Raw genomic sequence first — 10,898 nt, 5'->3', positions numbered from 1 at the left:
GGAGGGGCCCTTAAGGCTAAGGTGGTCATCCTTGCGGGCGGTGGCGGTGTCTTTGGTCTTTGACGGGGTAAAGGAAATTAGGTGATGGAACGGTGTGGGGGGCTCATAGGTGGTATGTCCACCTTTTTGATGTATCCCAGTGGAAGGGTAGGCTGGGATACAGGTTTGGTGACACTGCGGGAAGGTGGGGTTGTCTCCGGGCTGTTAAACGGCCGGAGGCCTTGTATGGTACAAATTTGGTCCCGCAGTGGGTTTGGAAAAGGGTAACGTTAAATGGAACCGAGGTACCGTCAAAGACCAAACGACTGGGAGTTGTAATTGCTGCTGCAATATATATATAAGTATGTTTCTATTTAACATTAAAGTTATTTATTTTATTTTGGTTAAAAGTTTTGGTTAAATAAAAGGCTGCTATGGCCAATTTATACTCCAAACTCCGGTGTGGTCTATTTATTGGGTATGGGGGAGGGTAAAATGGAATGGTACAGGTATGGGTAGTAAAAGGGAATATTTACGGAAGGGGTAATTACCGAATGCATAGGTCAAGCGTTTTTGCAAACCAATCAATACACACTTATTGGGATTTTTTTACCAAAAACATGTAGCAGAATACATATTAGACTAAATTGATGAAGAAATTAGATTTTTAAAATATTTTATTGGATATGTTTTATAACAAAAAGTAAAAAAAAATTTGCTAAAAATGCAGTGATGATCAAATACCACCAGAAGAAAGCTTTGTGGGAAAATTGCTATATATTGAATGTATGTACAGTGTTGCATGACGACCCAATTGTCAGTTGAAATAACACAGTGTCGTAACGCAAAAAATGGCCTGGCCATGAAGGGGGGTAAATCTTCAGATGGTTATATAACCAATTTCCTTTTCATCATGATGTAGTCATCTCCACTTTTCATGTCATTGCACTTAGTGCTCCGCATGTCTTCTCCACATCCGTCTTCCCCTCTTTCTCTCTTCTAATGTTGGGAGGTATAATTCTCATTACTACTGCAAAACGAATCTCCTCCCTTCTGTACTCTGATCTCCGTGTCCTATAATATTCATCCAGCCTCACCCTGTGTAGGAGGACGTCACCCCTCCCCCATCCACATTCCTCTCCCGTGTCAGAGACTTTCAGTTTAGTTTCTCTTCTGCTGTCAGCGATGGCGTCTGGTGATCTGAGAGCTGAGTTGGAATGTTCCGTCTGTCTGAACATTTATACGGATCCTGTAACCCTGAGATGTGGTCACAACTTCTGCCGGGTCTGTATTGATGGTGTGCTGGATACACAGAAGGGGTCTGGAGGATATTCCTGTCCTGAATGTAGAGAGAAGTTTCCGGATCGGCCTGCACTGCACAGGAACATAACACTACGTAACATAGCAGAGACTTTCCTGTCTCCTCATCCAGATCAAGAGAAGTCCGGGGTCTTCTGTACTTACTGTGTGGACTCTCCTGTACCTGCTGTTAGATCCTGTCTGCACTGTGAGGTTTCTCTGTGTGATAAACACCTGAGAGTCCACAAAAAGTCCCCAGAACACGTCTTATGTGACCCCACCTTGTCCATGGAGAGCAGGAAATGCTCCGTCCATAAGGAAGTTTTGAAGTATTTCTGCACTGAGGATGAGACCTGTGTCTGTATTTCTTGTTGTATGATTGGAGAACATAAAGGACATGAGATGGAGTCACTGGATGAGGCTTCTGAGAAGAAGAAGGAGCCACTGAGGAATGTTCTGCAGAAACTTCTGACAAAGAGAGAGGAGACGGAGGAAAGAGTCCAGAGTCTGCAGAAACACCGGAGGAAAGTAGAAGAAGAAGCCGCTGGTGACACCGAGAGAGTCACTGCCCTGTTTAGAGATCTCAGGAGACGTCTGGAAGACCTGGAGAAGAGAGTCCTGAGGGACATCTCCGGGAGGGCAGAGCGGATCTCCATCTCCATCCGGGATCTGGAAATAAAGAAGGAGGAGCTGTCCAGGAAGTTGCGTCACATTGAGGAGCTGTGTAACGTGACGGATCCACTGACTGTCTTACAGGAATCAGACAAAGGTGACTTGTGTGATACTGAGGATGGAGATAATGAGGACAGAGAGAGACATGAGGAGCTCCTCCATGATGGAGGGGGTCTGGATGTGGCGGGGGTCTTACACACAGGTTTATCTGATATAATAACAGAGGTAAATGTATACTTCTATATACAGGGAGCTGCAGACATATTACTGGATGGAAACACAGCTAATAATTATCTACAGATATCAGATGACAGGAAAACTGTATCCAGGTCACATAGAAACCAGAATCTCCCAGAAACACCAGAGAGATTCCAGGATCATCCTCAGGTGTTGAGCAGTCGGAGTTTCTCCTCAGGGAGACATTACTGGGAAGTGGATGTCGGGGGGTCAGAGAGCTGGAGAGTCGGGATGTGTTACCCCAGTATAGAGAGGAGAGGGGGGGAGTCATGGATTGGAAGGAATAAGAAGTCCTGGGGATTGGACATGGATTATGAGCAGTATTCTGTGATACATGACAGTAATCAGATCTTCTTACCCACCAATCCCTCCAGTAACAGAGTCAGGATATATCTGGATTATGAGGCCGGGCGGATCTCCTTTTATGATCTGTGTGACCCGATCCGACACCTCCACACCTTCACCACCACCTTCACTGAGCCCCTCCATGCTGGGATAGGTGTATGGAGAGGTTGTATAAAGATATGTGGGGGGAGGCGGGAGATGTGAGAGCTCCGCCCACAGTCTGGTGATGTCAGACGAAGGAGGGGAATTCATTTAATATTCATCCAATAGTATATAGCAGTGGGCGGGGCTTCCTGCAAGTTTTTTACTATAAATAAATGTGAGATTTCTTACTGATCACTGTGATTGGGTAGAATATCTGTCCAATTATTGGAGTAACAATAACATGCTCCTATTGGTCAGTGAGAAATCTATCTATCTATCTATCTATCTATCTATCTATCTATCTATCTATCTATCTATCTATCTATCTATCTATCTATCTAATCTATCTAATCTATCTATCCCATGACAATCTGACATAATACTTTCTGTGTTTTGTCACAGTATTTGACATCATCCATCTCCTCCCCCTGCCCCTCCCCCACATGTGGTCCCTCTGTATGGGGGAGGGGCAGCCATGATCAGACATAGAGGGGGGTGGGGTCACTGTGATAGGATAGGATGGGGTCACCTCTCGTCTCTGCCCCTCCCCCTCCCCCTCCATACAATCTATACTACAAAGAGATGGAAATAAATGGAACAATCTGAGAGGAAATCTATGAAGACGTCATCTAGAGATTTATTACTGGAAGAAGAAATGTGATCAGAGAGCCCAGACTGTTTTTAGGCAGAGTGGGTCAGGATTAGATCCCCTGTCAGGTTTTTTCTTCTATCCGGGGCTCCATTACAGAGATTTCCCCTCACTTCCTGTCCCGGTGACAACATTTAGCTAGACAGGAAATGAGGGGAACTCTCCAACAGGAACACAGACTGAAATAAGAATGATATGTTTAGTATAATAAGGAAGGGGAAGGATTAGAGCCCCTGTCAGATGTTTATATGTCTGTGTCCCTGTACAGATTTCTCTCTCTCCTTGTATTGGTGTCACCAGGACAGGAAGTGAGAGGAAATCTCTCTAAGGCTGGGATCACATTGCTGTGCAGATCACATGTCATGTCTGTGTGATGTGAATTCAGCCGTACAAACTGTGTGACTGAAATCACATTCACACCAGAATGGTGCCGGACCCTTTTTTTGGTCCTCACTGGAATCGGATCACATTGGGTGTCACATCTATACAATCCGATTCCTGCACCATTTCAGCGTTTGCACTGCGATCTGCGAAGTGATCTGGGGGTGTCATTAACTTTCCATTGACCCCCCCCCGCAGCGGTTCTCAGATGTCAGTGTGACCGTCCGGTGATTGAGGTGTGATGAGGGAACCCGCACAGGAATCGCACTGGTTCCCGCATCCCACAAGTCTCATCCCAGCCTAAGGCTCCATTCACACCTATGCAGGGGGCTTTTCAGCCTTTCTGATGTGCTTTCCGCAGGATTTTATACCGTGATTTGCCTTTTGTATTTTTTATGCATTTTTTGGGGGAGGGGATTTGTTGCTGGGCAGATTTAACCACTTGGTGACCACACTATAGCCAAAAGACAGCTACAGCGCTGTCTTAAAATGCCAGGAGGGCGTCCATGTACATCCTCCCGTTCTCACATTGCCCATCCCCCTTGGGATTTGGCTGATCAGGTAAAGGGCCAATCACAGCGAGTCCTTTAACATGTGATCAGATGTCAGCCAATAACAGCTGATCACGGGACTAAACAGGAGCCGGTCAACAGCTTTTTTCCCGCACACTGTCAGCATTAGGAAAAGAAGAAAGCTGATAACCGGCTTCTGTTAGAGGGACATCGGTCCCCTTAGGGCCCACCAGTGCTGCTAATAAGTGCTCCTCAGTGCCATCTATCAGTGCCCAGCAGTGTCATCTATCAGTGTCCCTCAGTGCCATCTCTCATCTGTCACTTTATCTTTCTGAAAGTATCTGAGGAAAGCCGGGGCCACATATGTCACATGGCCTGGGGCCCCATAGTAGGTGACATTGTCTGGGGCCCACAAATAGGTCACATTGCCAGGAATACTGGATGATATAACATTGTCTAAGGGCCCCAAATGTTCTGAAATGTCTGTGGGGATGGGGCCAGGCTAAGGGTTTGTAAAAGAGACGGCCACATTGGGGGCTTCATCAGGTGGGGGCACAGAAATGGGCGGGGCCTACAATCTATGGTGCTGAAGTAGTTCACAGTTCATGGGGGGCACATGTTGGCCTTTTTTTCTTGTCCTATCACTGCCTGGGGGCCCCAAGTATGTCATATTACTTAGGGACCCTTTATGTGTCACGCTACCTTAGGGGTCCAAGTTACATTAATAAGTCTCTTTGTCATTAGCTCACTTAGGGCAGTCACAGCCCCCCGGCCCATTTCTACCACCTTTTATAGCCCCCCATCAATCCATGTCAGAGCCCTGAGTCCTCACCCATGTAATATACATGGTGGGTTATGTCGGAGCTTACACAGATTTGAGGATGTCACCCCCTCCATCATGTGACAGTATGGAAGTCCTGTGATTGGTCGCTCAGGCCTGAACACTGCATGCTGGGAGAAGGTCACATGATCCCTCAATACCCGGGAAACTGGGGACTTAGTGAGGACTTTGATGGAGCAACAATAAAGGAAAGTATAAGTGGGTGTGTACGGCTCTTGGGTCACCTACAGAAGGGGGTGGGGCATTCATTCCAATGGCTCCTCCCAGTACATGAGCACTGTGTATATGAGATGGGACGGTGAAGAATTGTATAGAGTGCCGGAGCTGAGAGAGAGCACAGAGTGTAATATGACTTATTGTCTGTGTCCGAGCTGTGATGTCATAGTAGGGAAATGGGAGGTACAGATAGAGGTGTACTGGCCCTTTAAGAACAAATCCATCTCCATCTATATATCTATCTATAGGATTATAATGTGTAGACAGTCTCATTCCTTATTATTAATATATTTCCAATGAGTTTATTCTATTGATTATTTTATTGTGTGAAGAAATAGAAATGAATAATAGATCTACAAATAGAAAGAGAAAATTGATGGAAAAAAAGATTTACTAATGAAAGAAATAATGGGATTTATCACTAATATAATGATATCACTATAATAATGTATGATTACTAGAACTGGAATGTGTCCCCAATATAATGTGTCCCCATAGAATGGATCACCAATAGAATTCTATGGGATCTCTTTTATAATGGATCCTAATATAATGTATCATGTGATGGTGTATTATAATCACTAGATGTGTCCTGGTGATGGGGGAGAATTAGGAAATGAAATGTTAATGTGAAATAAAGATTCTTTATGAAATCATTGTTATTATTACTATGCAGAGTTTATATAGTGCCGATAGTTTACACAGTACTTTACAACACGAAGACAGACATTATGAAGGCAGACATTACAATTAGAGTGTAATAGAGGAGGAATCAGAGAGCCCTGCTCCTTTAGAGCTTACAATCTAGAAGGGAGGGTCAAGAGATACAAAAGGTAATAACTGTGGGGGATGGGCTGATGGAAAAAATAAATGTACAGTTATTAGGTGGGGGGAGGATAGGCTTCTCTGAAGAGATGAGTTTTCAGGGATCATCTGAAAGTGGACAGAGTAGGAGATAGTCGGACAGATTGGAGTAGCGAGTTCCAGAGGATGGGAGAGGCTCGGGAGAAGTCCTGGAGGTGAGCATGGGGTGAGGTGATGAGGGAATTAGAGAGCGGAAGGTCTTGGGAGGAATGAAGAGAGCGGATTGGTTGGTATTTTGAGACTAGCTTAGTGATGTAGCTTTAGCCAAGTTGTGGATGGTTTTGTAAGTTATTGTTAGTATTTTGAATTTGATTTACTAGATGAGTGGAATCCAGTGAGGGATTGGCAGAGAGGGGTGGCAGACACTGAGCGGTTGGTAAGGTGGATGAGCCTGGCAGCAGCATTCATGATGGACTGAAGGGGGGTGACCTTTGTAAAGTGAAGCCAATGAGAAGGGAGGTGCAGTAGACGAGACGAGAGATGATCAGGGAGTGGATTAGAAGCTTTGTAGCGTCATTGAGTAAAAAGGAAAATGGACAAAAATGCAGCGCTCAATGGGACCAGCAATAAAGGATTGTTGTGAGTGATATAAACAATCAAGTTTGTATATTAAATGCACATTGGGATAAAAAAAAACAACTGTCAATGAAAAAGAAAATCAAACTGATCACTGTCAAAATTGAAGTACTTTTATTATTAGTGTAAACGATACGCCATTACTCCAGTTGCTAAAGGGTTAATGTCGGCTCATATATCGCTCCTCGGTAGCAGGCTCTGTTGTTGCTTTGTGCACAGAGTAGAAATGGGAGAGCCTCCGATCTCTGAAATACAACAAGTGTCTGGATGTGGAATTCTGGACTCGCTGTGACCGGGGGGTGTCCTTTCAGTCACATCAGAGGGTTCCCACAGTCAGGATAGCTGGCCAGGAGAGCTGGGACTTGGTTTCCTGGACGGCGCTCCGAATTGGCCCTTAGGAATCAAAAATAGAAAAAAATATAAAAAATCTGCGCTTAGTAAACAACAATAAAGAAATCAGCAGCTGAACACCATAACCAAGATACCAGGCACAAAAAAACATAAAAGAAAAAAGTGCAGCGCTTAACCAATATATATTACTGTGACCATTGAAAAAGTGCAAAGAAAGAATACCATTTTTTTTTTTTATTGGAAACGAATAATATAAAAATTATTAAAGATTAATCAAAAAATATAAATTCAAGTGTCCATATATAAATGCATATAAAAAATACGTAAAAGTATAAATTCAAGTGTCCATATGTGAACTGATACAAAAATATATATAAAATGTCCAGTGTATAAATAATAATAATTGAAACTTCATTGTTTGATCAAATGATATTTGACCACGAGGACCCGTCACCTCTAAACACCACTATTAGATGGAGGCAGGGGCGGACTGACAACTTATGGGGCCCCCGGGCAATAGGAGATCATGGGGCCCCCTGTGTCCCTGTCCATACGCAAACCACACAAAACACCAACTTATTGCACAGCGCCCACATTACATACATTAGTCCCTTCCCCCTTTATCTACAGTGGCTGCAGCTGAGGATGTACACATGCTGCAGCAGGAATTATACCTCCTGTTGCTTTTGGTGGGTGATTTTGACCCATTCAAGTAAATAGGACCACTCTGCAAACACCTTGTAACTTTGTGCAATGCACGAAGTTGCAGCATGCTAGTGTGGGATCCAAGTGGTTAAAGCAGGTGATGAAGAGGCAATACAAATCTTAACCCTTTTTTTTCGCTGTACTGCACAAGGTTGCACGGCCTTTTGCAAAGCAGCCCCATTCACTTGAATGAGTTACGCTTGGCAGGGACTACACTGGTTAAGTGTGACAGGGTGTATAATTCCTGCTGCAAATGCAACATGTGTAAACCCCTGGCCACTACAGTTAAAGGGGGTGTGGTTGGGGGTGAGAAAAAAAAACAGGGCTCAACTATGAGGTTTTACCACCCCCAAACTGTGAATGTAGACAATCCCTAACTGTCCTGCGCCCCCTATCAGAGTTGGTGTTTAGGGGACACCTGGTATGAGGACAGAGAGGGACTCCTGAGATAAGGACAGAGAGGGGGTCCTGGGATGAGAGCAGAGAGGGGGTCCTGGGATGAGAGCAGAGAGGGGTCCTGGGATGAGATCAGAGAGGGGGTCCTGGGATGAGATCAGAGAGGGGGTCCTGAGATGAGAGCAGAGAGGGGGTCCTGAGATGAAAGCAGAAAGGGGGCCCAGGGATGAGAGCAGAGAGGGGGTCCTGGGATGAGAGCAGAGAGGTGGTCCTGGGATGAGAGCAGAGAGGGGGTCCTGAGATGAGAGCAGAGAGGGGTCCTGGGACGCAGCAGAGAGGGGTCCTGGGACGCAGCAGAGAGGGGTCCTGGGATGCAGCAGAGAGGGGTCCTGGGACGAGAGCAGAGAGGGGGTCCTGGGACGAGAGCAGAGAGGGGGTCCTGGGACGAGAGCAGAGAGGGGGTCCTGGGACGACAGCAGAGAGGGGGTCCTGGGACGAGAGCAGAGAGGGGTCCTGGGACGAGAGCAGGGAGGGGGACCTGGGACGACAGCAGAGAGGGGGTCCTGGGACGAGAGCAGAGAGGGGTCCTGGGACGAGAGCAGAGAGGGGTCCTGGGACAAGAGCAGAGAGGGGGTCCTGGGACGAGAGCAGAGAGGGGGTCCTGGGACGACAGCAGAGAGGGGGTCCTGGGACGACAGCAGAGAGGGGGTCCTGGGACGACAGCAGAGAGGGGGTCCTGGGACGAGAGAAGAGAGGGGGTCCTGGGATGACAGCAGAGAGGGGGTCCTGGGATGACAGCAGAGAGAGAGGGGTCCTGGGATGAGAGCAGAGAGGGGTCCTGGGATGACAGCAGAGAGGGGGTCCTGGATGACAGCAGAGAGGGGGTCCTGGGATGACAGCAGAGAGGGGGTCATGGGATGACAGCAGAGAGGGGGTCCTGGGACGACAGCAGAGAGGGGGTCCTGGGACGAGAGCAGAGAGGGGGTCCTGGGACGAGAGTAGAGAGGGGTCCTGGGACGAGAGCAGAGAGGGGGTCCTGGGACGACAGCAGAGAGGGGGTCCTGGGACGAGAGCAGAGAGGGGGTCCTGGGACGAGAGCAGAGAGGGGGTCCTGGGACGACAGCAGAGAGGGGGTCCTGGGACGAGAGCAGAGAGGGGGTCCTGGGACGACAGCAGAGAGGGGGTCCTGGGACGAGAGTAGAGAGGGGGTCCTGGGACAAGAGCAGAGAGGGTTCCTGGGATGCGAACAGAAAGGGGGCCCTGGGATGACAGCAGAGGGGGGCCCTGGGATGACAGCAGAGGGGGGCCCTGGATGAGAGCAGAGAGGGGGGCCCTGGGTGACAGCAGAGGGGGGGTCCTGGATGAGAGCAGAGGGGGGGTCCTGGGACAAGAGGCAAGCAGCATCTCTTTGGTTTGGGGGGTGTAACAGGATATGTGCTGCGGGATACTTTTGGATTGGGATTGGGTAAAGGACTTGTCCTAATAGGGGGATCGGATTTGTAATCTCCCCACACCACCCCACCTTGCAGCACAAGTTTGCTGCTCTCCAAAAGCAACCCCCACCCCCACCATCACTTCTCAGTGTATGCATCCTGACCCCCCCCTTCTTGGTTACTGGGACGGTCACAGTGTGTCCCCCTCCCCCATCACACTATATACACACCCCAGATGACCAGCACAGCTCTTGCAGTGGACGTCTTTCCTCCCCGGCTCCTCCCACCTCCTGTCTGTGTACACCGGAGCCAATGAGGAGGATCCTCTGCCAGCTCTCTGTGTGATGTGTGGGCTCAGTGGGGAGAGATGCCGGTGTCGGCTGTTAGTGCTGGAGAGGAACGATCGCTGTGTGGGGAACCCGGGCACCCTGAAACACATGTGGGGGAGGTGTCCTGACTCTCAGAGCTCACGCTAGCGTGCCCCTGCCGGAACAGATACCGGAGCTCAGTGCTGGAACTTGTTACAGGACTGGGCTCCATGATCAACACAGACTACCAGGAGCCTCTCATGGGGCCCCCTGCTGGCCCCGGGCCCTCGGGCAGTGCCCGAGTGCCCTAATGGTCAGTCCGCCCCTGGATGGAGGCTTACCAGATCCCCAGTGACCCCTCAATCAGGGGAGGTCAGACTGCGTGAATTCGATCTCAGGTCCCATAGACGTCAGGTACCCAGATGCCGGAGACTTTAATAGGGTTCTAAAGTTCGCATGAAGTATTCTATATACGAGCTCCACCGAATCTTCTGTATACATTCAACAGACACCATAAGCCTTCAAAGACAGATTCGACCGTAATTCATGTGGATTTTCGGACAAATGCAATTTTTGAACGAAAAACTAAATAAATAAAAACAAATTTCGAGAGTAACTAAATAAATTAATTTTTCAGACGAAAACGAAATTCTGAAACAAAATATTTTACTCTACACATGTCTACAGGATATATGTGGATTATGAGGCCGGGCGGATCTCCTTTTATGATCTGTGTGACCCGATCCGACACCTCCACACCTTCACCACCACCTTCACTGAGCCCCTCCATGCTGGGATAGGTGTATGGGGAGGTTGTATAAAGATATGTGGGGGGAGGCGGGACATGTGAGAACTCCGCCCACAGTCTGGTGATGTCAGAAGAAGGAGGGGAATTCATTTAATATTCATCCAATAGTATATAGCAGTGGGCGGGGCTTCCTGCAAGTTTTTCTGCTATAAATAAATGTGAGATTTCTTACTGATCGCTGT

At 47.8% G+C, this 10,898-nt stretch overlaps 1 protein-coding gene across 1 annotated transcript; it reads left to right on the top strand.

The window, feature by feature from the left end:
- Nucleotides 1-1,106: 1,106 nt before the first annotated feature.
- Nucleotides 1,107-3,010, top strand: LOC143962033 (E3 ubiquitin-protein ligase TRIM11-like). Its single transcript, XM_077471375.1, has one exon. The coding sequence runs from the start codon at nucleotides 1,165-1,167 to the stop codon at nucleotides 2,734-2,736; it is 1,572 nt and encodes a 523-aa protein (XP_077327501.1). The 5' UTR covers nucleotides 1,107-1,164; the 3' UTR covers nucleotides 2,737-3,010.
- The last annotated feature ends 7,888 nt before the right edge of the window (nucleotides 3,011-10,898 follow it).

The sequence above is a fragment of the Lithobates pipiens genome, unplaced genomic scaffold, assembly GCF_037356315.1.
Source record: "Lithobates pipiens isolate NorthernLeopardFrog02 unplaced genomic scaffold, aLitPip1_a1.2 Scaffold_8, whole genome shotgun sequence".
Taxonomy (NCBI): Eukaryota; Metazoa; Chordata; class Amphibia; order Anura; family Ranidae; genus Lithobates; species Lithobates pipiens.
The sequence above is the reverse complement of the archived record's forward strand: the minus strand, read 5'-3'. Positions and strand labels throughout refer to the sequence as shown.